Consider the following 26,365-nt stretch of genomic DNA (forward strand, 5'->3'; position numbering starts at 1 on the left):
TCTTATTGCATTAAAATATAACTCACAAGTCATAAAAATTTCGCACAGAAAAAACCCTAGAAACTACATCTCTTTAACACTGACACGGTCACCTTCTTTAGTCACATTTTAGGTCACCATCTTCAGGGAAGTCTTTTATATTTTCTCTCATTTTCTCCTTCTCTCGTCCCTTTTGTTGTTCCACTTGTATACTGGTTTATCGTTCTATTTTAAACAACGATATTTCCCTTCTGAAAACCAATTCAGAGATAGACAACTATAAAATTCTTTATGTAAAACAGAGCGAGGGATCTCTTTCCTTAAGACAATAATTCGCCTTGTTTAATGTACCAACAGTATAGGCGATTTGTCTCCCAGGATACAACGGATTACCTTTTCGGATCGGAGGTACTTGGATCTGAAAATCTTTCGAACGTCAGTAAGTATTGAAAACTCTTAAATGCCTTAAACTCTCTTAATTCGAAGTGAAGTTTTAAGTATGATTTCATGGCTTATTTAAAGGTGAGAGGTGACTGTTTGTTAACAGTCACATTTGGAGGGAATAGTCACACCCTTCTTGAAAGAGGAGGTACTGATTCACGGGTTTAATCTGACCCGTCGGATCTAGATTAATTTTATCCGTCAGATGGCCTTTGGTATAAAAATAAAACAAAGGCTTCTATGCTCTTGGCGACACGTGCAAAGTGCGGGTGCCTCTAAAGCGCCCTAAACGCCCATGTGCGTGCGCGGTGCAAACCACGCAAAGCGTTGGACCTTTATTTCATTCATACTATAGTATGAGAGAGCAGCTTATTATAAACCCTTCATCTTCCTTTTACTTACCCAATATGGGACTTTCTTAAATATTTCACATTTTTCCATATTTAAACTCATACTTTGAAAATTAATATTTTATTCATAGAGAATCGATTTTGAGCAAACCAAAGTTTGAAATTCAAGCCCTCGACGAGATGAACGCAGCGGTACGTTATTTAAGTTGTTTCGACAATGGAAACCTTATCGAAAAGGCAAAAAACACTCCTGCTGGGGTGTCGATTCCAACACCATTTGTCAAGAACAAAAGATAAGGGGTTCAGACAAGGTTTCGTCTAGTTTTCCAGTCAAGGACTTTAGGGGTTTCGTCGTCACGTGTATTGTAGACGAAGAAAGAGGGAGAAAGAGTGGGAGGAATAGGGAAAAGAAAAAAGATGACAAGAAAGAGAGAAGAACTCCGACTGCAACTCTCTTGTCGGACGATTACTGGCGTCTAAGAAAAAAGAAAGGCGAGTTGTTGGTTTTCAATCTCGATTTTGATCCCTACATAACTTCTCGTTAGATTACTAAATTTGTGGCTCTAAAGAAGATAGTCAAACTTTTGTTTTTTTGATGAGGTATGAAGATAGTCAAACTTGAAAATAAAACCAAGTTAACTTCTAATCAACAAACCTGTCAAGTTAAGGGGTCAAAAAGTAAATGTTGGGGGTCTCGAAGGACGAGTTGGACAACATACTCATTTAGGTACTAAAATTGTTAATTAGTCATATCTGGGGGCCATTCAAGAATTACGCCTACAAAGAATCACCAACTAATAATCAGTTGTTTGATTCTCTCCTAATCTCAACTAAAACTATTAGGGAGGAAGAGAAAAAATGGGGACGAGAACCAACTTCTACAAAAACCCTTCTTCCTCTTACAACAAAGATTTCAGTCTCTCTTCTGTTCTTCAAAATCTCAAAGGTATTTTATTTATATTCATCTTCATCACATTTTCTTCTGCTTTTCCTCTGACCTAATTATGTTTTTTTTTTTCCCTTAATTATCTCTCTTTCCTTGTTTTGTTTCTCAGCATACAACCTTGCAACTGGAAACCCTCCTCCTCCTCCTCAAATCGAACCCATTGATTTAGAACCCGTTGATTCTGATCAGAAGAAGAAAATCAGTAAAGGAAGGCGTGATAAAAGACCAAAGCTTGATGAAGATGAGAGAAGATTTGTAGATGAAAATGATGGACCTCTCACTCATGAGAGTTATATCTCTAAGAGAAGGTAAATATCTTAATTGTGTTTTATTTCAGTCAAGAATTCAGGAATTGTTCACCTTGATTCAATTGCTTGACGCTTGTTATAATATTTCCAATTTTAGTATGGTGGTGTTTTATTATTTGAATCTGACTCGTCTGATTATGACTGTCTTAGTTATGGGTTGATAATCATTTCAGGATATATGTGACAGAGGACTCTAAAATAGACTCAAAATCAGTCCAAGTCAGTTACTCAGACGAGTCAGACACATAACTCAGTGAGACACTAAACAAACATTTTGAAATCAACTTGAGTTATCCACTCAGACGAGTGAGACAAAAAAGAAATATTTTGATATCAACCCGAGTCTGAACATTCCGACACACAAGTAAGAGAAAAACAGCATTCTGAAATCAACTTGAGTCAGCCACTCAGATGAGTCAGACAGTCGACACCTAGTGAGGCAAAAACAACAACGTTCTGAAATTTACTCGAATCAGCCATTCACACAAGAAACGAAAAACATTTTGAACTTTACTCAAGTCTGCCCGTTCAGACGAGCCAAATCAACATTTAAACAAACAAACACTGTCTACGTCTCTAATCACAGTATCTGCTCGTAATGTATTCATATCTTAAGTTGTGTAGATTGATTTGATTGTGTTATATGCTTAATTTGGTTTCTCGTTTGCTATAGGAAAGAAATTGGCTTCTCTCAGGTTTATCAGGAATTGACTCCAGATGTATTGGTATGTCGGTTTTCTGCTGTTGCTTTTGATTTTATTTTAACCTTTGGTGATATATTTGTGTTCGTGTTCTGTAAATTATACGTGTTAGTTTTGATGAGTTACTAGTTCAATTTTTATGCAGGAAAATTCAGATGCCACTGTTAAACCATTAGTAGAATACGAAAGTAAGTATAAGTAAAAACAATTTCCTTTTGATTGTTTTTCTGGTAGGTCTTTATCTTCTGAAGTTATTGGACGTACGATTCTAAAGAAGGGATACTGCGACAGGGATCCGTTGGAATTTTAGTACCCTAGAACCTTTTGTTGATCTAAACCAAGAACTAGTTCCTAATTCTAGTTTTCATGGAAACTAAAATTCCAAGAAGTATCCTAGTAGGAATTGTGTGAATCTGGGAGAGTTAATATTGGTATTTATACGCTATAAATGCCTGTTTTCTGGGCAGCCAAACAACATGAGGGAGTTTAGGTACATGATTTATGGTAACTCGTTTAAATGTTACCAAGCACAACAAATATTTGTAAGAATCACAGTGTTCTCTTATCCGTTTCAAAAAGGTCTGCACGTCTCTTATATAGACACCACCGGAGTTGCATCTATTTTTCCTTTTGCTTAATATTATTGTCGGTTGTTAATATCTGGATGTGTTGTTTGATGAAACTTCAGGTGATGAAAACACTTCTTCTGGAAAACATGAAGAGAAAGAGGATGCACCAAATTCTGGTAAGTTCCCTATTGTAGTTAATGCTTTCTTATTGGTCACTGTAGCTGTATCGTGATAGGTATTAAAAGAGTAAGTTAATCTGTACTGTGGACAAGTTCTTCAGATCCAACTCTGAGTACTCAAGTGTCAATCTGGAGCTTCCAGGAGTTCAATAACATAGATGAAACAGAACATTTGATGGTATTGTTATTTTTGTATAGTCTCACTATATTGAGGACATCACTAAAGAAATTCAGATTACTATGATAGATTTCACAAGGTAATTAGTTTTTGCAAGGATGGTTCGACCACTGCAAACGAGTTAGGGTTCATGAAATTCATGCTGCTTACCATTAAGCATGTTTTATATAATTAATTTACCGTTTCTTATTGCTAGTAGCTGAAAATTTTCGACCATTTGCTTGTACGCGTTGCTGTTATATATTGCTTATTAACAATGCTTACAGATTATGTTGATGAAGTTGATCGTGTTAAGAAAAGAGTGGAACAACGATTTGCTGTCCCAGGGGAACCTGCATGTGTTTTATGTGGAAGATATGGAGAATACATTTGCGATGAGGTTTGTAAATTGACATAAAATATTATTACTTTTTTTGCTGTTATTTTGCACTTCAGGAGTTTGTGGATGATATGGCTTTCTTTACAGACTGGCGATGATATCTGCAGTGCTGATTGCAAAGCCGAGCTTCTAAAAGCTAAAAGTTTTGATTTGCCGGAGCCTGAGGTTTCTTGTCCACGACTTATTGCATTACTCGTGCCCTTGGCAAATAAAGGATTCAATTTTTGAGCTGGTGATTTTATACACATTTCAGGGAGCCGTTTGTGGCCAAGATTTTTGTCTTAGTTTACCTGGTCATGAAAGCAAGTTACAAGTCCCTGCATTTAGCGAGGATGCTTGGGATTTTAGTCGGAACCAATGGACCAGTAAAATAACTAGTCTATGCTCATATCAGTGGTACACCTTTGTCTATTTTGTTTATGTTTTACTATGATATATTCATACTCTTGCTTTTTGGAAAGTTAATAATCTTGTAGTCTTGTGTAGAGTTCCTATCATACATTCCTTTTTTAAGCTCTATAGATTTCTAATCTTGATAGAGATTATCTGTGAAGATTTGTATTCTCAAAGTACTAGCTTATTCTATTCTTTTATATTAAAAAGTGCCATCACAAGTCACTGCTTTATTCAATGCCATTGTTCGTTCATGTTGGATTTATGCTTATTTTTAATTGTTTAATTTGTCATTTTAGTTGGAAGTGTCGTAAGCCAGGGCACCTTGCAGAGGATTGTCTGGTGACGACAAGCGTTGGCCCTTCTACTTCGAGATTCACCGAGGTTGTTGATCTGCTTCTTCCATTTTCGGTTAAAAGCTCTCGTTGGTTTCTATTGGCAGCATAATTTCCTCCTTATCTTGACTTTTCATTTGTTGTGTTATGTTCCTTGACTTCCACCTAGGTTGCAACGGGAGCTCGCAACTCTACGTCCATACCAAGAAATCTTCTTGCGTTGTACAAAAGGTCTGCATATTTCTTACTAAGCTTTGATAACAGTAACACAATGCGGTAACTGCTGCGGGCAGTCACGGTTGTAGCAATTTCTCGTTGAGTCGTTGTATCGTTTACTGCACAACTGCCAAAATATGGAAAAGACAGTTATAAACGTAATAATGTAAAGTTGGAAACTGGCGTCCTTTATAACAGTTCTTTTGTAATATAATTTTAAAAAATAAAGCAGTTGTCTAATGTCCAAAGAACGGTAATAACAGTATGAATTGGCCTTTAAAGTGTTATATTCACGTGGCAAAAACATGATTTTTCAAATAACTGAAAATAAGGTGAGGGATTTCTCAGAAAAATCACCATTTTAAAAACTGATTTCAAGTTCAATAAAAACTTCGCTTAGTTGTGCTTGAAGCTGAACTTTCCGAAAACATAATATAAGCATATGGTTTATTACTTGATTTGTCAAGTGGGCATCTTATTTTATATGAGTTTGGCACCTTTCCAAATGGTCTTTGATTGCTTGTTAATCCTCCAATGAATTCGTTTGGAGCTCTGTTAGCATTATAGCACATTTTGAAGTTCACACCCATGCCTAACAAACTTAAAACATGGATATTGATAATTTTATTATTCCGTGTTCTAAATCCTAAGTTTACCTACTGTGCTGTCTTTTTCATATTTATAGATGCCATCAAATAGGAAAAAGTGCAAAAACAGCAATATGCAATACATGTCGTTCCTCATCAAGTTTGGCGATGTGCGTTGATTGTAGCACCATTCTCTGTGATAGGTTTGAGCACCTAATCATCTGTTTTATATTCTACTTCTGGTGATTTTTTATTTAAATGTTAGTAACTGCAAAGATATTCATAAACTTCAGGGTTTTACTCCACAGTGCAGGTCATCTGAACGAGCATATTGTGTCGCGTCCTTCTCACCGACAATTTTACTCTTACAAGCTCCAGCGGTTGGTGAGTATTCTCATATTATAATAGAAGACAACCAAATTCTCGTCATTTGTTTTGTTTGTTTATAAAACCCTGATGTTCCTTAATGATGAATTCCTTTCGTCTTATGGTGCCGATTTTAGGAAAACCCCAAGCATTGTTTTACAGTAGGTAACTATTGACAGCGGTTGACTGAAGTGACGGGTAATGACATTTGACTCATGTCGAGATAAACTTACCCGTACCTTAAAGTTGCAAACAAACGAAGGAACCGTGGTTGGAGTTCTGAAATAGGATAATTAGAAATTAGAAATTGAATTAGAATGCGAAGGTGATGGGTTTGGTACAAATGTCGAGAAATAGAATATGCCTCTGAGTTGTCCACAGTTTTAGTATTTACGTACTAAATCGTTCTTAATGTATAGGTTAAATGCTGCAAATCGACATGCAATGTGACTGACATCAAGGATCTACTAGTCTGCCACTACTGCCTCGATAAAGCATTTGACAAGTTCTATGATATGTTCACTGCGACATGGTATGTAGTCTCCACTTCTTCATTTGTAGGTTTCCACTAAAAGAGTTTGCTCTGCTCCCCTTCTATGTTCTTGAAATATTAGGAGGGAGGGGTTATGTCTAGTTTCTGAATACCAGAAAATTTGTTCTCATCGAAAAATAAAGAACAGATGTCTTGACGGCGTAATGGGGTTACACTCTCGGGATTTGAATTTGGAACTAGTAGTACTTTTCATGTTTCTTTCTTTCTTTCTATATCCAGGTCACAGTTAGAATATGTTTATAGGACATCTACATGACTATTGATACTAGTCTAATGTAGGGCTTCGTCTCCCAATTTGGGAGCTCCTGAATTCTAAGAGCCCCTGAACTTTTTCTACTCCAATGTCGGGCTCCCAACAGGGTCTCCCTAATCCAAATTATGTACGTGTGTTTGATTTTGATTTCAAATTTTAACTATAAATTATTAGTTCCAAATATAAAATTTAAATTTGGTATTATTCTAGAGAGAGAAAGAGAATTTTAAAAAGATTAAAAAAGTAATTAGAGAAAGAATCCAAAAAAACAAAAGATTTAAAACTATAAAAGGTCAGATTAATTTTTTTTAAATTAAATAAAAAAAGAAACAAAATGGGGTGGACGTGGGCCTCCCAGCCCCTGGGCTCCTCGGTTGGAGAGCAATGGGTTGGGGCTCCCAAATTTGAATTTGGGAGCCCCAGCCCCAACACATTGGACTTGCTCTTAGGTCAACGAAAAAGTAGTGTAGAATTTTTAACAAGGGTATGCCAAGTATTGTTAACGTGTCTTGTTTAGAAGAAATCGATCGTTTTTCTTGATTTATTCCGTCGGTGTGGAACTAGGAATTACTTAGATTTAGCGGAATTGACCCAGTTTAGAGTATCGCTTGGGCACTATTCTATGACTAACATATATGTGTCAAATCACTAGCACTTTTTCTGCTTTGCCAATGATATGCAGCTGAACTGAATTTAATCATTTCCGGTTGCTTAATTAGGAAAGGAGCTGGACTTGCAATCATATGGGGTTCCATTTGCTGTGATGAACACTTCACTTGGTAAGTTGATCTTTCTTTTCATTTCCTTTCTTTGTTTTGGGCCGAAATATCTTTAAAAAGTTTTAATTTGAACTTCAATCTTGAATACAGGCACAGGATGAATTGCACAAATGCAGATGTAGAAGGTAGTGCGTACATTATCAGAAGTGGTGCAAATCGGAACAAATCGTCTCAGCTCAGTGATTTCATTTTCTGACTTCACGTATCGAAGTACTCAAACTTGCATCTAATCCATAGTTTTTTGCTCCTCTTTCCATCTAATAGTTCTTCCACTCTCTGCAATTATGTTCCGTGGTTCTCAAAGTGTTGATTTGTTATACTTTGTTATGCAGTAGTTTTGATCCATCGAGTGCGTAGACGAATGGAGATCTTGATGTTCGAAAGGATGAAGGCAAGAATTAATACTACATCAAATGGAAAGTTGTGCAATTTTCTCAATCTCGATAATCTTTTTTCCTATCACCGTGATGAGAGGTGAAAATCATATAGAAAGAGCGGAAGATCATTGAAATCTTTGAAGGAGTGATCTTCGCGAGGGACTTAGGGTTAGTTTCTTGAAAAGTGCTACGGAACAAGAAAAACCAGACAGAAATCTTATGTGCCTCGCCGCAATTCGTGGTTCCGATGATTTTGATCCACTTGACCGCAATTAATAAGTTACATACGATTTCTACCCAAAGTCTGTCCAATTTTTCTTGTTCTCTAGCATTACTCTAGTTTTTATGGAAATCTTAAGTATTGGATGTGTTTGCAGTTTGACTTGAAAAAACTTTTATATAAATTGTGACTTATACTATTGGAGCTCAAGAATGTCTTATGGTCCAAGCGAGGTCTTAATATGTTAAAAAGTAAGGAGAAGACAATCTTTAGAGATCATATCAAATAACTAAATAGTAATTTTGTAAATTCTATTCCATAGTTTGTACCGAGTAAAGTTTGCAAAAGGTTAACAAGTTTGTATAACTACGCTCCCAAGTACAACATCTTGATTACCTTTATTTATCTATACCTACAAATTATACTGGGCAATTCTTGACAACCTCTTGACATTATAGATGAAGAACTAAATAGGCAACAATTATTTGCAAATAGATAAACAAGTCAAAATTCTCAGTCGAAATTGGACTACAGTCTGCCAATGTTCAAGATTTTTCGACATATATAGTTCTATATGAGGGAGCAAAAGAACACGATAGACACTAAAACGTCGAAAATTCTAATATTTTCTACTAGAATTTATGGATCTTAATTTAAACGAGGTTCTTGTAATACTTCTAAAACTCTCTATGCATCGTTCAACACTTCTTAGTAACATTGTACAAAAAATTTCTGAGTCGTCCAATTAATGTGATCCAAACAAATTTTTGCCGTTCGGTGACCGCAAACACATTATCGAATGTTAGTTATCGAACTGTTGTAAACTCTTTCTCTTGATACAGTGGTTAGACATCTACTTCGAAACGTAGATGTCTCCAATGTCAGACCCCCGAAATAAGCTCCCAAAATCTAAATTATGTATATTTGTGATGTACGTGTGTGTAATTTTGACTTCCATTTTTAACCATAAATCATTAGTTCCAAATATGAAATTTAAAATTGATATTATAGTATTATTATTATTATAATAGAAAGAAAGAACTTTAAAAAGATACAAAAAATCTAAAACAAATAAAAAGGCTAAAAAGAAAATCAGATTCAATTTTTTTCCAAAAATAAATAAATAAATAAAATGGGGTTGCTTCCTTAAACCATTTTTTGTAACAAATATGACCGGGCTTGGGAGCACGCCTCAGCCCGGGCTCCTAGCCCCTGGACTCCTTGGTTGGAGCATGTACAAGTGTGGTTCTGGCTCCCAAATTCTACACATGGAATGAGACATGATCTAACCCAAGATGTCTTTTCTAGGGGTAGATAATTTTGGTGGGAGATGTTCGACCCGTTTACCCGGATTGAAAAGTAAAAAATGGTTATATAGATCCATCTCATCCATCCACGTATCACCCCTCTCCTTACACGTATCCGAAATTTCTGTCGGACTCAAAATTCAATAATTAAAAAAACGGTTCAGAGGCCCACCCCGTTATATCGTTTCTGGAGACATCTAGTAAGTTCGAGTTCTCTCTCGCTCATCTTCCTTCCATTCCATTCCTTCCAGACACATCTTCTCTCTTAACAAAAAGGCTAACCCTTCCTCTCTCTTCTCCTCACTCAAAAACCTAAATTCACAAAGAGAAACAATCAACAAAGAATCAACCAATCGTTCTTGATATTCTGTTTCATCGCCTTCTTGACGTTTAGTTTTCTGTTTCAATCACTACAAGGTTAGTACATTCATTCTTCACGTACCCATTGTTTCTTACCCTAATTACTTATCTGGGTATCTTCTTGTTCTTCAAACCCTAGTTGTTGATAATGAACATGTTTGTGATCATACACTTTGTTGAATAAAAACCAGTATATTGGGTTGGTTTATTTTGTTTGATCTTTATGGGTATCTGACACAATTAATGGTATTCTGGGTTATGTTTTGGTTCATTAATGGAATAACAACATTGACATTCTGATTTGTGTTCTCTATATGATTTGTTGGATTCCTCTGTTTTGATGAAAATTGGTTTCAAAATCCATAAATGGCGCTTTCTGTGTGTTCTTACAGTCCTTTGAGTTTCTATATGTGATTTATTGGTCCTCTGTTTGTATGGGATTTGATTTCAGAATCCGTTACTGCGACATGTTTGTGTTTTCCCAGTCCTTTGAGTTTTCTTGATAGGATTTGTTAGTTCCTCTGTTTTGATGAAATTTAGTTGCAGAATCTGTTAATGGGGACATGGTCCTTCTGTGTTTTTTGTATACCCTTTTTGCTCATTAGAACAATTCATCAATACCCATGTTTGATTTGCTCTTAAGAAATTCAAAATTTGATTGTTTTTCTGATTCTCTAATAGGTTGTTTTTCTTGGTTTTTAGGTATAAGAAGAAGTAATTAATCATCATGAATCCAGACAAATTCACTCACAAAACCAATGAAGCTCTAGCAGGAGCTCATGAACTAGCCCTAGAAGCTGGACATGTTCAATTCACACCAATCCATATAGCTCTTGCCCTAATTTCAGATCCAAATGGTATCCTTCATCAAGCAATCTCCAATGCTGCTGGAGGAGATGAAGCTGCTAAATCATTTGAACGTGTTCTTAATCAAACAATGAAAAAAATCCCATCTCAAAATCCACCACCAGATCAAGTTCCTGCTAGTACTTCACTAATCAAAGTCATTAGAAGAGCTCAATCTGCTCAAAAATCAAGAGGAGATACCCATTTAGCTGTTGATCAATTAATCTTGGGTCTTCTTGAAGATTCTCAAATTGGGGATATTTTGAAAGAATCAGGTGTTAGTACATCAAGGGTAAGATCAGAAGTCGAAAAATTAAGAGGAAGTAAAGAGAAGAAAGTTGAAAGTGCTTCGGGTGATACGAATTTCGAAGCTTTGAAGACTTATGGTCGTGATCTTGTTGAACAAGCAGGAAAACTTGATCCAGTTATTGGAAGAGATGAAGAAATTAGAAGGGTAGTTAGAATTTTATCAAGAAGAACAAAGAACAATCCAGTTTTGATTGGTGAACCAGGTGTGGGTAAAACAGCTGTTGTTGAAGGATTAGCTCAAAGAATTGTTAGAGGTGATATACCAAGTAATCTTTCTGATGTTAGATTGATTGCTTTAGATATGGGTGCTTTAGTTGCTGGTGCGAAATATCGAGGCGAATTCGAAGAAAGAATTAAAGCTGTATTGAAAGAAGTTGAAGAAGCTGAAGGAAAAGTTATATTGTTTATTGATGAAATTCATCTTGTTCTTGGAGCTGGTAAAACTGAAGGATCAATGGATGCTGCTAATTTGTTTAAACCAATGCTTGCTAGGGGACAATTGAGGTGTATTGGTGCTACTACACTTGAAGAATACCGAAAATATGTTGAAAAAGATGCAGCATTTGAGAGAAGGTTTCAACAAGTTTATGTTGCAGAACCTAGTGTCCCTGATACCATAAGTATCCTTAGAGGATTGAAAGAAAGATATGAAGGACATCATGGAGTTCGAATTCAAGATCGAGCTCTTGTCATTGCTGCTCAGTTGTCGAGTCGATACATTACTGGTAAGTTCTTCATTCTTGGGTTTTGATTGTCTTTATTATATAGTTTGATGCTGGATATAAAGTTGTGGTATAGATATGTTTTTTGTTAAATTGGGTTACCTTCCTACTAGTTATTAATGGGTGTTTTTGTTGATTGTTTCAGGTCGTCACTTACCCGATAAGGCCATTGATTTGGTTGACGAAGCTTGCGCAAATGTGAGAGTTCAGCTAGATAGTCAGCCTGAGGAGATCGATAACCTTGAGAGGAAACGAATCCAATTAGAAGTTGAACTCCATGCTCTTGAGAAAGAGAAGGACAAAGCAAGCAAAGCTCGTCTCGTTGAAGTAAGCATCTGTACACAAGTATATACGTAATGTGGGTGTTTGTTAGATTGTGTATCTTATACTAAAATATTGGTTTGTTGTCTTTGTTTTAGGTTCGGAAAGAGTTGGATGATTTAAGGGATAAGTTGCAGCCACTAATGATGAAGTACAGGAAGGAGAAAGAGAGGATTGATGAAATCCGAAGATTGAAACAGAGGCGAGAAGAGCTCTTGATTACTTTACAAGAAGCTGAAAGAAGAATGGATTTGGCTAGAGTTGCAGATCTTCGATATGGAGCTATACAAGAGATCGAAGCTGCAATAGCGAAACTTGAAGGGAACCCAGATGACAAGAACATAGATGAAAACTTAATGCTTACAGAAACTGTAGGACCTGACCAGATTGCAGAAGTGGTGAGCCGTTGGACTGGTATTCCAGTGACCAGACTCGGACAAAACGATAAAGAAAGGTTAATCGGACTTGGAGAGAGGTTGCATAAACGAGTAGTTGGACAAGATCAGGCAGTTAATGCGGTGGCTGAAGCTGTTCTGAGGTCTAGGGCTGGATTAGGCAGGCCACAACAGCCAACCGGCTCATTCCTCTTCTTGGGTCCGACTGGTGTTGGTAAAACCGAGCTTGCTAAGGCTCTAGCGGAGCAACTCTTCGATGATGAAAACCTTCTTGTGCGGATTGACATGTCTGAGTACATGGAGCAGCATTCGGTTTCAAGACTTATAGGGGCTCCCCCTGGGTATGTAGGCCATGAAGAAGGTGGCCAGCTTACCGAGTCGGTGAGGAGGCGTCCTTATAGTGTTATATTGTTCGATGAAGTTGAGAAAGCTCACATTTCAGTCTTCAATACTCTCCTTCAAGTTCTTGATGATGGGAGACTGACGGATGGTCAAGGTCGCACAGTGGACTTCACAAACACTGTAATCATCATGACTTCCAATCTTGGAGCTGAGCATCTTCTTGCTGGACTAATGGGTAAGAGCTCAATGGAGAGTGCAAGAGACAGAGTAATGCAAGAGGTAATTTTACAAACCCCTGATGTTTTATCTCTCTAATTTCTCTCTCTGTTTGGTGAACATGGGTAGTCTAAATACTTGTGCATTTACAGGTAAAGAGGCACTTCAGGCCAGAGTTGCTTAACCGGCTAGATGAAATTGTGGTGTTTGATCCTTTGTCACATGACCAACTGAGGAAGGTGGCTAGGTTGCAGATGAAAGATGTAGCTTCTCGGTTGGCTGAGAGAGGCATTGCTTTGGCCGTGTCTGATGCGGCACTAGATGTGGTTCTTGCTGAAAGTTATGATCCGGTATGTATTCTTTGTCAATGTGAATGTGGGTTTATTCTTCTTTGTCGGCTCTGAAATGTGTGGCAGTGTGGGAATGATGTCAGAGTACTGATGTGGTGTTTGTGTGGTTGCAGGTATATGGTGCAAGACCAATAAGAAGATGGTTAGAGAAGAAGGTGGTAACCCAACTATCTAAGATGCTAGTAAGGGAGGAAATCGACGAGAACTCAACTGTGTTCATCGATGGTGGAGCCAGTGGTAAAGAACTTGTTTACCGAGTAGAGAAAAACGGAGGACTAGTGAATGCAAGTACTGGGAAGAAGTCCGACATACTGATAGAGATTCCAAATGGACCGAGGGATAATGGATCAGCTGCATCACAAGCTGTGAAGAAGATGAAGATAGAAGAGATTGATGAAGACGAGGACATGGAAGGCTAAAGTAGTTGTTAATAGATGATGTCTTAGTTGGGCAAATTTCCTCTTGTTTGTGTTTTGGTTTTCTTGTTTTGATTTTGTGTTTTGTTGCTCTAATCGGATCAATATGACTTCGATCTGTCTGAAGGTGGTGTTTTGTTAAGGAAGTTGTATAAATAAAATTTGGTTGTATTTCTTCTGTAATTGAGTTCTAAAGTGCTTTCTGTGTCTCACCTTTCTTGTTAAGACCTCACCACTTTCCTACTGAGCCATAGGGTTTCGGGGAATCGGAGTCTCGGGGATGGACGGGACGTGGATTTAGTTACCGAGTCCAGCGGCCTGCATCCGTCCTAGACCAAACCTTACCCTACCTAGTCACAAGATATATGTACACCTAGTCACAAGACATGTACTCAACACGACAACACCATAAAACCCTTCAAGAGCCAAAACTATTTTATAAATTTTCCAATATTTACAACACAATGATCAATACTCTACCAAGACACAAAATGATCAATACTACAACATTTACTTTTCATGGTGAGGATTCGAAGGAATTGACTCTCTCTCTCTCTCTCCATGCTTCTTGCTTCATGCTTCTGAACATATAAATAACTGATCAGATACATATCATCCACCTCTTTATCTTCACCTTTAGAGGCCTTAAAGGTACAAACTAACAATCTTGGAAGAAAAGAACAATACTAAACTTCACATCCTCCTACTATTGAGCAAGATCTTGACGACGAAGATCCTCCTGATCTTGATACCTCAATTTTTGCAGTCACTTCTGCAACTACAAGTCGGGTAAGTAACAAACCTGCAACTAAAGCTGCAACCATTAACATGATAAAGACTCCATTCCAACTCCTCGTTGATATATAACCTGTAAGTAACGGGCCAAGGGCAGCTCCGATTGAGCCCGTCCCATCGATGATTGCTGTAACTGTAGCCAATGCACGTGAGTTCCCATTTAACGAACTATGTGTGCCTAAGTCGGCTGATACGGCTGTCGTTATAAGGGCATACGGACCATTTACAAACATTCCAGTGATAAACATGAGAATGATGTTCACATATAATGAAACGTGACCATAACTTCTATAGAGAAATAAAGCGGGAATTGCACAATACATAAAACTTGCTGCTGTTATGGCTCTGGCATTGAGACGATCTGATATATGACCTGCTAGTATTCCTCCTAATACTCCTCCGACGTCGAACATTGTGGATAGGTTTCCAGACGTTTCGTTAGATAAATATTTACCATCGATAGCTGCACGAGTCAATGTTACAAAGTTAATAATTAAGTTCATAAGTTTCTTGTCACGATAACTAAAAGATTGTTGAAGTTATCCCAAATTGGCTGGGCAGGGGCGGTGTTCACTTTGTAATTGTGAGGGAAAGCCTGGCCCTTGAGCTGGCTTATGGGGTCAGATACGCCGAAGATCACTTCGGGGCAAAGAGAGCCCAATAACAGACCACATTATATGAAATGCACCCATAAAGAAATGTAGATTCAATAACAACTAATTTAATATTTGAGAAAGATTGTTACCTGTCCGACTAATGTAGAAAGGAAGCCAATATAAGAAAGTATAAGCCACCAATTTGGAGAAGAAGAGGCATAGAGCAAAAGGAGCAACACCCGGAATCCTCCATGCTTCTAAAAACCCCACGGGTTTGTCTTTCGTGACTGTCGTTTCTTCATATCCAAGTAGAGGCTCTTTAAATCCCTCACTACTTTTTACCGGAGATTCCAGAGTTTCTTCTTCTCCATCAACACCCACGGACTCAGGAGTAACAGGCAAAAACAAAAGCACCATCAATCCAAAGAAGACAATAAGAAGACCAGGAACGAAAAACGACCAACCCCAACCATAATTCAGAAAAGCCGAAGCAATCAAAGAACCTGTTATATTCCCCACAGATGTGTGTGCATTCCATATACCCATAATCAAACCTCTTTTTCTCTTACCACACCAATTTCCAACTACTGCAACAACTGAAGGCCATCCAGTCGATTGAAACAAACCCGCTAACATTTGAATTATCAAGAAGTAACTAAAGTTATGGATATTTAACCAGTACCCCAATCCGAAAAGCGAAGTAAAAACACCCGTTCCAATCATACCAACTGTTAAAAATATCCTTAAATCCAATCTATCTCCTAGATGTCCAGCAAAGTACATACCCAGAGAATAAGTAGATAAGAAAGCTAGATCAATATCACCTAACTTTGCTGTTCCATCTGGTCCATTAAATGGCGCCCAACCATTTCCAACATCGTTCGCCATGTTTGTATGATCCGTAGACCTAAGAAAATGACTTTTTGGCCACAAACTAAAGCCTAATCCAAGAGATGCCTTGTCAGGATCAAGAGCACTTTTTACAATACTTGTAGTTTTTCGAGTGGCATGGTAACTGGCATATGCTAAAAATGTTACAATTAGAACAATAGCTTGGTATGTTCTATAAGAGATTGAAGAATTCTTCGTGTACTCCAAGAATCGAATTCCGAGAGGTTTAGGACTAGTTGTTTCTGGATCTTGTTCTGCTAATGAACCCATCGATCAAAATCTACTTTTCAGCTACGAAAGATCGAGAATTGAAGAAGAAAATGTAAAATAGTATTCTTTCTCTTATAGGATCAAGGATGTCTTCTGAAACAAAACAAGAAAAAGAGAGAAAGAAGTTCAAGGTTATGATAATGGAGAGAATTCTAGAAAAATGATTAGAATTTATAACAAACACTTTCTTGCTAGTACTTGAAAGAAGTGATTTTAAACATAGAAAGTATATAGTTTCAGTGCCATTCCAACACGTGCAATCATATGTTCTTTCCAATTTTAACAAGTTAAAGTTTAAGTCTGTAACCGATTGTACAGATTCCAATGTTTTTCTGACAAGAAAGGAAATAACACAAACCCCTAGTTTCCAACAAAGAAAATGCTACTGGTCCCAAGATGGAAAAGGCCAAACTTCAATTGGAGCGCTGGCGTAAAAATCAAAGTTTGGGCTTTTGGGGCCATGTTGGAGGCCCATAGTCAGGCCAAGTAGCATCGTTACAACAATGATAGTATGCCAGAAAAAGTAGACCCTATTCAATGGCAGACGGTCGGATTCTATGGCAGACGGACGGATTCTACGGCAGACAGGCCAGATTCTATGGCAGACCACCAGATTCTATTGGCAGACCTCCGGATTTCGCCCAACCCATCAAGAGAGAAAAAAAAAGTTGGCCGTCCACCTCGGATTTCGGCCCATTTTTTCGGGCACAGTAGCATTTTTGACACTTGAACTTTTTGAGAACATAAAGTGAGTTGTTAGTATGGGTACCTTAAATTCTTCAAAATTGGATTCCTAGAATTCAATTCTCAGATTTGTAATTCTCAAGGAAACTTTCTATCAAACAATCCAAGAATCCCAAATTGTAACTGCAAATAAGATCATACAATCTTAATTTGATTAGCTCTTTCTCAAGAAATGAAAAAAAAAAATTCAACATTAAGCTTCAAAAACAGAGCAATCACCTTGAAATCTAAACAAAATAATTCACTAGATTTGAATAAAATTTATCTTAATTCCAGAACAAGCAGAAAAATTTTGATAATTTCAGGTAAATTAATTAGTACTTAAAACTGAACTATATTAAATGGAGAAAAAAAAAATCGAACAGTTAAAATTAATGAAAACAAATGAGAAATCTAACATAAACCCATTACTCAAAACCCAAAATTAATTGTTTTAAAGAAATACCCATTAATCAAATTAGTTTGAATTAATCATTTTGGATTGAATCACATATTCACATTCACTAGTGTTCTTCCCGCAAACTTGAGAAACCAAGTATGAGAATTAAAGAGAAATAATTTAGCAATGAAGTGAACATACCTTTACTTAAGACTGAACTGAGAGAAGATCTTTAACTTTCTCTCTCTAAATTTCTCACTTTCTCTCTCTAAATTTCTCTCTCTCTCTCTCTCTGTTCTTTGATGGCTTTACGAAAGATAGGCAGCAACGAGACGGTTCTTATTTCCAAAGACGAGTGTAGAGTATGCTACTTGAAATGACTGAAAAGCCCTTACTTTATTATTTAAATAACGAGATAGTACAATTGTATTATATACTATAATATAATATTTACAATTACATTATTATTGTATCTAGTATTATGATGTCACTAAAAAGTTTTACCAAACTACCCCACAAAACTTGTAATATTTACTTAAATAGAAAAGGCTAAAAAATTCATTTTCAAGTATTCATGGGTTGAATAAATGAGGAGATAGATTAAACATTCATCTATTATGAAATTATGAAAAATATAGGGTGGGTGATACATCAAAATGATAGCATAAATGAAGTAAATAATCACAGTATATTTTGAGGTTTAGTTTTAATGACTTTGAGAGGTAGTTTTACATGACAGTTTATATGTTAATTCTATCTGTCTATCTTTTTATTAATTTGCATATCTATGTCATAATTTATCGTTATTTTATATGATATTGTAAATCTTCAGAACAAAATTTATAGATATTCTGAAGTCTATGAGATAAACTCTTTATAGTCAATAGTGTGACAATATATTCATTGGTGGAGTACTGTGTTGCTTAAATTTTTTTTTTTCTTTTCAATTTTCCCATCTACTTTCCTCTTTGTTGTTTAATGTTTTTTAGTAACAAGTCAATGAAGAGAAACTCACAAAGTATATCGGAATATTTCACGTTATTATGTTAAATCTATTGCTCTATGGCTATTAGCTAGCTATGAGCTCAATGTCACAAAATCATTTCCTCTTTTTCTCTATATAATCAAAGAGAAAAAGAGTTTGTTTAGAAATGACCTTTTGACATCAAGAGGTTTCTTAAACCAATTGTATATTTGTATGAGTATAGCTTGGGACATTGGTTGTGCATCACCTTATGATATTCCCAAAATATAGGGTTGTAATCCTTCTTGACGATAAGGAGTTGGCCTACCAAGAAATTGATAGCTACTACTATTTTTTAATTATAATCTTTTTTAGGGTGGACCGTGGATGAAGATTGCCATAATTAACAACTTAGGGGGAGCTTTCATTTTAAAGCTTAATTTCATGAAAGATATCACATCAAAAAGAAAGTAGGTATAGAGCCTCATTTGTCAACAATGTTAGAAAACTTGCACTCACAGTCTTCCTCCATAGAGAAAATTATCCAGACAAAGAAATCGAGGCGTATTTAAGAGAGAATCTTTAGATTTCCAACCTAAATCGACTTCAATTTCCCCGACTTTATCACTATTGTTCCTAAAATAAGGGTCTTCTTTGTTAATAGTGAAGTAAAAATATTGAATTTCTCGTCTAGAACATTTTCAATTACTATTAGTCATGATTTTAAGTGCTCTCATTTCCAATTACTAATGGTCATGATTTGAGTGCTTTCATTTTCGACTACTAATGGTCATGATCTAAGTGCTTTCATTTCGTCTTTTGTGACTAATTTTTATATAAAAATATTACAGACGGTAATATGAATCACATAAAAATATTTGAAGGCAAATAGTAAACTTGTATTCTAACATAGTTCACAAACTAACGGTAATAAGAAGAAGAAAAAAATTTGCTCAACATTAAACAATATGGGGATGACATCAAGACACAAGCCAAGTCATCTTCTCACTAAGATGGTAATTAATTATTGTGACGGTTCACCCAATTGTAATTTATTAATATTCTTGTGTGGTTCTGGTCGAATATGAATTATAATTGTAATTTATTACTATTCTTGTGTGGTTCTGGTCGAGTATGAAATATAATTCGTCTAATAAATTTTCTTACCTCATTGTATTAGAGTGGATGTCAATTGTTATTGCATCTATGAGTACGTGTCTATATGGCTATTACTTTACAAAGACTACTTAACTTAAATTTTAACATAAACGGTGATGTTTTTTTTTTTTCAGTTCAACATTATATTGAATAATTTAGTTGTTAGTTTTTTGCATTTGTCGGTAATATATGTTTCTCACGAAATATTATGAACACAAATATTAGTTTAATATATTTATTTTTTTGACGCATTTACAAATTTAGCTAAAAAACTTGCGAATAATAAAAATAAATAAAATGTTGGTGATAAAATTAGAAAGCTTAGATTTGTTGTTGATTTCGTTTCCAATTTGACGTCACTAAACAGATAAACGGGGATGAAATAATTTAATGCAAAAATTAATACACCTTATGACAATAAACCCCAAACACATCCACATAATTGTTAAAGGAGATTCAAAGTCAATTAAGAAATGCACTATCACATACTTTAAATTATAAAAATCACAACACTATTAAAAGTTAGAAAATTATTAATTTAGGCCAACAAAATGAAAATTACAATAATGGCTTATCATGTAATTTGGATGTTAATCTTGCCCATTTTGGTAATATTCAATAATAGGAGACCAAAGAAAGAGTATATTCGCATAAAAATAGATTATTCTCATTTTGGATATCCTTAAGAATATTACTTCTTCCCACGCCGCATATTCTTCCAATCTAAAATTATAGACCAGTCAATTGATTGATGACTTCACTTTTTTCCCCATGCACCAAGCACATTTGTTCATGGCTCTCTCTTGTTTGCTTGTTCATATCAATTGACCAGACCATAATATATACACCAAGATAAGAAGGTTCGTCTCCCTTTCGTACTATGTCTGATAGTAGATGGATTTTTGTCAATTTGTCCAAGACCCTAACGTCAAGGTTGCATGCTGCGATCATTTCGTCTAGTCTCACTTAATGTATAAATGATACTGTTTGTAACTTCGATTCTAAATATGAGAATATAAATGTGGTGAGGAAGATGTCACATTAACTGACGAGTCAAACTATAACTAAGTCCGAGAAAAAGTGTATCTCTCATTTGGCATAGACTATTCAATTTTCAAGATCACAAATATTTAGTTAACTAATGGAATTTTTATTTAGTTAACTAATGGATTTTCTTTTCAGAGTTGTGATGTAAAGGCTAAGTTCGAGGCCTGTCTCAAACAGAAAAACAAGATGAGCGGGCTCTAGAAGGATAAAATGCATTTAACAAATAGAGAGAGTTGAGTAGTTGACCTTAAAATCGTGATCGTCTATTTTGTTTCGTTGAGAGCATAGAGAGTAGAGAATAGAGTGGGTAGCTTTTCAAGACGCTAAATTATTTTTTATTTTAATCAATAACTTTTTAGAGTTTTTTTTTTCTGATGAAAATAGGCTCAGTCTAACTTTATTTAATCTCAAATCATAGAAATGTTGGATTTATCTGTCTCCAACTGACTTACAATACTCTCAGGAACCGTAATCAATACACTTGGTGTGTCAGAATTGTTCCTAGTATAAGAATTAGCTAGCAAATGTGCGACTTTATTCACATTTCTCGGGCAATAAGCAAAACTACACGTATTGAGAAGTGCAATATTATTTTTAATATCAAGCACAATAGATCGAATCTTCCATGGTATATCGTCTTCTAGGTTTGAGCAAGCCGTTACCACATTCAAGGCGTCCCCTTCGATAATAAAATCATATTGAGGTAAGTCTGCAGCTAACATTGAGGCTAAAAGTGCTGCTTTAGCTTCAGCTTCAAGTGCCGATGTAGCGCTTGTTTCGTGTGCCAAGGCCATCACAAAGTCACCGGTTGAGGTTCTGCAAACAGCTGCAAGCTTTGCTTGCCCTTCCTTATAACCCGCATCAAAGTTTACTTTAAGTTCCTCCGTCAAAGGGGGCTTCCAAACCTCTGAATTAATGAACATATTCTCCTCACTTGAAGCACCTAATGAGTGCCCTGAATTCATAAACTCATCATTCAATTTCATTGTTGCATTTATAATTTGTCTCCCTCCTTGCAAGAATTTATCGAAAACCAATTTATTTCTCGCTTTCCATAGATACCAAGCAACACAAAACCGTAATGTAACTATCTTCTCTTCTTCTTCCCCTGCTATCCAATCACATAAAATATCATGAAATCTTCTTTGTCCTTCCAATCTCAGGTTAAGTGGCGGACAAATCCATGTTTCTCTTGCCATGCGGCAATTTTTGAATATATGATCTATGTCCTCCACTTCTTCCCTACAAAACTCACACAATTGAGATATTGTAGTATTAAACCGTAGTGCTCTTTTCTTTGTTGGCAATGCATCATTCAATATTCTCCAAATGAAGGTTCTCACTCTTGGTGCAAGATTGAACTTTGACCATACTTTTTTTCCATTTCAACTCATTCGGCAGTTCTAAAGTCTTGGATGTTGATGGTTTCGCCTTTATAATCGATGTGTATAATGATTTTGTCGTAAAGACTCCCTTCTCGGTTTGAATCCATACCATCTTATCACTTGTATCTCTTCTCGGTAATTTGATTTTAAGAATCTCTTTTGCAGCAAGAGAGTCGAATAACTGCTCAATTATCGATTTCTTCCATAATCCCTGCCCATCTATTAAATCATGGACGAAGATCGGTGACGGTAGGGCCTCTCTATCACTTCGTTTACCTGGAATAAATCCCCTCAATGTCGGTACCCAAGGGTCTTTCCATATTCTGATATTTTTCCCGTTCCCTACAAGAAAACACATCCCTTCTTTTACTCGTTCTCGCATTTTCAGAATACCTTGCCATGTAGCAGTCGATAAAGCGGACTGTTTAGGCTTGAACTGCCAAAAATCCAAATGTTTTAGGTATTTAGCTTTGAGAAGCCGCACCCATAAAGCATTTGGTTCATTCACAAATCTCCAAACTAATTTTCCGATCAATGCTTGATTAACAAGACCCATGTTTCTTATACCAAGCCCTCCATTCTTCTGATTCTCTTGTAACCTATCCCAATTTATATAGTGCATCTTCGACACTTCTGAATTATGTCCCCACCAAAAGTTCCTTTGACATTTCTCAATTTTATCAATAACTCCTTTCGGTACTAAATTTGTCGACAAAAAATATATTGGGATTGATGAAAGCTCACTCTTCAGTAAAGTGGTCCTTCCCGCATGGGAAAGAGTGTTTCTTCTCCACCCCATAAGCTTTTTTTCCACTTTCTGGACAATATAATCATACGATGAGATTTTGTATTTTGGCTTCAATAAGAAATTCCCCAAATATACATCTTCAGAATCCATCTCCTTAACCCCCATAACGTTTAAGATCCCTTCCTTCTTTTCAATAGCGCAATTTGCGCTTAAGTGTAAGGATGATTTTGTGTAATTTATTTTCTGCCCTGAACAATTCGCATAACAATCTAATAATTTCTTCAATGCATTAATATTTTCATTCGAAGCTTTGCCGAAGAAAAACAAATCATCTGCAAACATGAGGTGACTAATACTAGGAGCATATCTGTTGATTTTCAGGCCATGATATAAACCGTTTGTTTCTGCTTGAACTATCAACTTTGTGAGAGTCTCCGAACATAAGATAAACAAATAAGGACTAAGAGGACAACCCTGTCGTAAACCTCTCTCACTATAAAAGAAGCCCTTTGGTCTGTCGTTCAATAGAATAGAGAATGAAGCAGTTGTAACACAATTCATAATGAGTCTTTGTGTGTTACCAATAATGCCAAACCTTTGTAGCACTTCTCGTAAAAAACCCCAATCGACCCGGTCATAGGCTTTTGCCATATCAACCTTCAAAGCAAATGCTCCTTCTTTCATTGATGTAGTAGAAAGTGAGTGAAATATTTCTTGGGCTATTATGATATTATCTGATATCTGTCGACCCGGAATGAACGCATTCTGCACATTTGAAATTAATTTACCAACAAACGGTCTGACTCTATTTGTAAGGATCTTGGTAATCACTCTATATAGGACATTGCATAAGGCAATCGGTCTATAATCAATCGGTCTTTCAGCGATTTTCCTTTTTGGAATTAAAGCAATGTTCGTATGGTTCAGATTACCTGGAAGTTGTCCTGAATCAAAAACAGTACGAATTTGAGAGGTAACTTCATCACCAATAACGTTCCAAACATCTTTTGTAAAAAATGGCGGAGAAACCATCTGGACCCGGAGCTTTACACGACTTCATCTCTTTAACTGTCTGCCAGATTCCTCCTTCGTTGGTGGGAGGCTAATTAGCTCGTTTTCACTTATTGATAGGGGACAGTCGGTAATCTTCAAATTCTCAGGAAATCCTGAAGTTGGTTCTGCTCTAGAAGCCCTGTAAGAGTGGTCAAGAAAAACATTAGTAATAATTGTCGGGTTGTTAGACCAGGAATGATCATCTAACCTAACCATAAGAATATTATTTTTCCTCCTTCTATTTAGAACGGAAAGGTGGAAAAATTTTGTATTTTTATCTACATCCTGTACTCAATGTTTTTTTGCCCTTTGCAGCCAAAAAATTTCTTCCATTCTCTTTAACTGTGTTAGTCTCATCACCACACGATTTTCTTCTTCAATGGCATCACTCGATGGTGGCCTATTTTGCGCCGAGAGCAGCGCTTGTTCGGCCTCTTTGATTTGATTAAAGAGTTGTCCCACTTTTTCATTACTCCACTTTTTTAATTTTCTTGCAAGTTGTGGCAGCTTCTGTATAAAAGCTCCTCTTATTGTTCCCCAATTTTCTATCATCATATCATCAAATTCACCATGAAGTGTCCAGTGAGCTTCGAATCTGAAGGGGATTTGCCCTTTAATTTTCGGTTTAACAGTGTTTAACATGATTAGAGCGTGGTCGCTATTGATTCGTGGAAGGTGTTTCACAATTGAGTCAGGAAACCGGAGTCTCCATTGTGTATTTGCAAGCACTCTATCCAATCTTTCTCTGATATGTGTGTTGATTTCTCTGCCATTTACCCATGTGTAAGCCGGACCTGAGTATCCAATATCTATTAAGTCACAATCTGAGATCATCGATCTGAATTGTTCAGCAGAACGTCTATTCAACCTTGTTCCTCCCCATTTCTTTACTTCCGTTGTAATAGCATTAAAATCCCCCATTGCACACCATGGTTCACTAATTTGGATGTTAAAATTTCTCATAAAATCCCAGAAGTCCCCTCTATCATTACTATTTGGTGGCCCATAAACTGTTAGTAGACTCCATTTCTCTGTAATTCCAACCTCCGAAATTCTAGAATGGATATGATTCGGAGAAGACGATACTATCTCGATGCTCACCTCGTCATCCCAAATGAGCCAAAGCCCCCCACTCAGTCCAATAGACGGCACAATATAATGATTCTTGTATATTAATTTCTGAATCCAAATTTCTGAAGAATGTTGTTGTAGCTTTGTCTCGGACAAGAACATAATTGAAGGTTTAGTTGCCCGGAGGAATGAATTCACGGACAGAATTGTCGGAGCATTCCCCACTCCCCGACAATTCCAGCTTTGTAGTATCATTGATCTTGCGGCCTTTGAGGGTTGGCCGCCTTAACCCCTACAGTTTCCTCATTAATGATCTCCTTCCTAGCTCTCTTAAGTTCATCTTCACTTTCACTCATCTCTATATCTGTTTCGGCCCATGTTCTCTTTTTCAACTTCTCCGGGTTTATGAATGTGTTGGGTATATTTGTCGTTAATTCACGAGCCATCTTCTTCCACGAACCCTGCTCATTTCTTTTATAAAAAATAATTTGTTCCTGATTTAGTACCTGTTGAGCTTTTGTTGCTTCCTGTATCTGAGGGCCAACTCCCTCAATCATTGCCTCTTTGTTCGAATTTTTGTTCTTTCCACCTTTAACATTTTTTATGGATCCAGCAACACATTTCTTTTTTAAACTTGGTAACTCAGACTGATTTTTACATTGTCCCTCTTGTTTTGAAAGCAGTAGCCTACTTGTTTGTTCCTGAATAAAGTTATCATCTGCTATCTTCTCAGTAGTTTTTCGGGAGATCTCCAACTTCTTTAGTTCCTCATCCACTTGTTTTGTTACAATGCCTTCTTTTGACGTATGTCTCTGAATTTTTTCATCCCTTACCTTGTCTCGCCCAATGTGCTTTGTTACGGTTATTTCAGCTATCATGTTGTCGTCCAATTGACTATTGTTCGAACTTGCGGCTCCATTCTGCGGTAAAAATTTGAATTTCTTGACAATTCCCATGTTCAGTGGTTGGCGTACCTCATGGGAATCTGTTTGGACTATTTGATCTTCTCCTATCAGTTGAGATGCCACCGGTTCCTCCATCGTTTTCCTATTAATATTTCGATCAGTTCTTCCTTCTCTGGTTTGTCTGTCATTCTCAATTCTGATTTTCTGCTTGAAGGTAGCTTTCATATCATCTGTGAACCTTGGTTGTAATAATGTCTTCGCCTGCTCTTGTTGTTCTACTGACCACTGATCTGATATTGCCTCTCTAACCTTCGCTCTAATTTCACAATCGATCATAACATGCCCAATTCTTCCACAGTAATAACAACATCGATTCAGTTTTTCATATTTTATTTGTAATGTGCATGATTTGTCATCGGAAAGCTCAACCTTGACCTCAGATTTTAGGGGTTTTGTTATATCGATGCATACCCGAGTTCTCGCATATCTCCCCCACTTACTTACTTCTTCAGTTGGTATTTCATATGGTTCCCCAATCAATCTTCCTATCTTCTTCACAGCTTCAATGGTTAGATATTCCACCGACAATCCATGTATTTGTATATTAAAATCGGCTTTCTTAAAAATATAATCTTTTGGAATTTTATTTTTATCACATCTTTCCAT

General features: G+C 36.5%; 5 protein-coding genes across 10 annotated transcripts; 2 read left to right on the forward strand and 3 right to left on the reverse strand.

Annotated features, from left to right (window-relative positions):
- Positions 1 to 1,566: 1,566 nt before the first annotated feature.
- Positions 1,567 to 8,319, forward strand: LOC147540152 (uncharacterized). Of its 5 annotated transcripts, none has more exons than XR_015225563.1 (16): positions 1,567 to 1,716; positions 1,826 to 2,024; positions 2,698 to 2,749; positions 2,871 to 2,913; positions 3,414 to 3,470; positions 3,918 to 4,030; positions 4,118 to 4,195; positions 4,284 to 4,426; positions 4,723 to 4,807; positions 4,928 to 4,989; positions 5,660 to 5,764; positions 5,870 to 5,945; positions 6,065 to 6,459; positions 7,453 to 7,512; positions 7,603 to 7,722; positions 7,845 to 8,319. XR_015225563.1 is itself a non-coding variant. In XM_086641602.1 (16 exons), exons 1-15 carry the CDS (start codon positions 1,629 to 1,631, stop codon positions 7,706 to 7,708), a joined length of 1,395 nt encoding a protein of 464 aa, XP_086497728.1. In that variant the 5' UTR covers positions 1,567 to 1,628; the 3' UTR covers positions 7,709 to 7,722; positions 7,845 to 8,319. The 5 variants fall into 5 exon arrangements, 4 of the variants coding, with proteins under 4 accessions (XP_086497728.1, XP_086497729.1, XP_086497730.1 ...); XM_086641602.1 differs by having other exon boundaries at positions 5,855 to 5,945; positions 6,347 to 6,459; XM_086641603.1 differs by having other exon boundaries at positions 5,855 to 5,945; positions 6,347 to 6,459; positions 7,848 to 8,319.
- Positions 8,320 to 9,511: 1,192 nt separating this feature from the next.
- HSP101 (heat shock protein 101) lies at positions 9,512 to 13,873 on the forward strand. The gene is made up of 6 exons (XM_086643502.1): positions 9,512 to 9,833; positions 10,479 to 11,656; positions 11,799 to 11,980; positions 12,073 to 12,990; positions 13,080 to 13,277; positions 13,391 to 13,873. Exons 2-6 carry the CDS (start codon positions 10,504 to 10,506, stop codon positions 13,694 to 13,696), a joined length of 2,757 nt encoding a protein of 918 aa, XP_086499628.1. The 5' UTR covers positions 9,512 to 9,833; positions 10,479 to 10,503; the 3' UTR covers positions 13,697 to 13,873.
- Positions 13,874 to 14,107: 234 nt separating this feature from the next.
- Positions 14,108 to 17,715, reverse strand: LOC147540154 (putative glycerol-3-phosphate transporter 1). Of its 2 annotated transcripts, none has more exons than XM_086643503.1 (4): positions 17,570 to 17,715; positions 17,015 to 17,112; positions 15,234 to 16,338; positions 14,108 to 14,951 (listed from the first exon to the last, which is right to left on the reverse strand). In XM_086643503.1, exons 3-4 carry the CDS (start codon positions 16,243 to 16,245, stop codon positions 14,380 to 14,382), a joined length of 1,584 nt encoding a protein of 527 aa, XP_086499629.1. In that variant the 5' UTR covers positions 16,246 to 16,338; positions 17,015 to 17,112; positions 17,570 to 17,715; the 3' UTR covers positions 14,108 to 14,379. The 2 variants fall into 2 exon arrangements, with proteins under 2 accessions (XP_086499629.1, XP_086499630.1); XM_086643504.1 differs by having other exon boundaries at positions 15,234 to 16,335; positions 17,570 to 17,697.
- Positions 17,716 to 20,944: 3,229 nt separating this feature from the next.
- Positions 20,945 to 21,736, reverse strand: LOC147540155 (uncharacterized). The gene has a single exon (XM_086643201.1). It carries the CDS (start codon positions 21,734 to 21,736, stop codon positions 20,945 to 20,947), a length of 792 nt encoding a protein of 263 aa, XP_086499327.1.
- A 2,278-nt stretch (positions 21,737 to 24,014) lies between these two features.
- LOC147540156 (uncharacterized) lies at positions 24,015 to 25,049 on the reverse strand. The gene has a single exon (XM_086643202.1). It carries the CDS (start codon positions 25,047 to 25,049, stop codon positions 24,015 to 24,017), a length of 1,035 nt encoding a protein of 344 aa, XP_086499328.1.
- Between the last annotated feature and the right edge of the window lie 1,316 nt (positions 25,050 to 26,365).

Source organism: Eschscholzia californica, unplaced genomic scaffold, assembly GCF_041429995.1.
Source record: "Eschscholzia californica isolate CP2 unplaced genomic scaffold, dmEscCali1.0.p SCAF_5, whole genome shotgun sequence".
Taxonomy (NCBI): domain Eukaryota; kingdom Viridiplantae; phylum Streptophyta; class Magnoliopsida; order Ranunculales; family Papaveraceae; genus Eschscholzia; species Eschscholzia californica.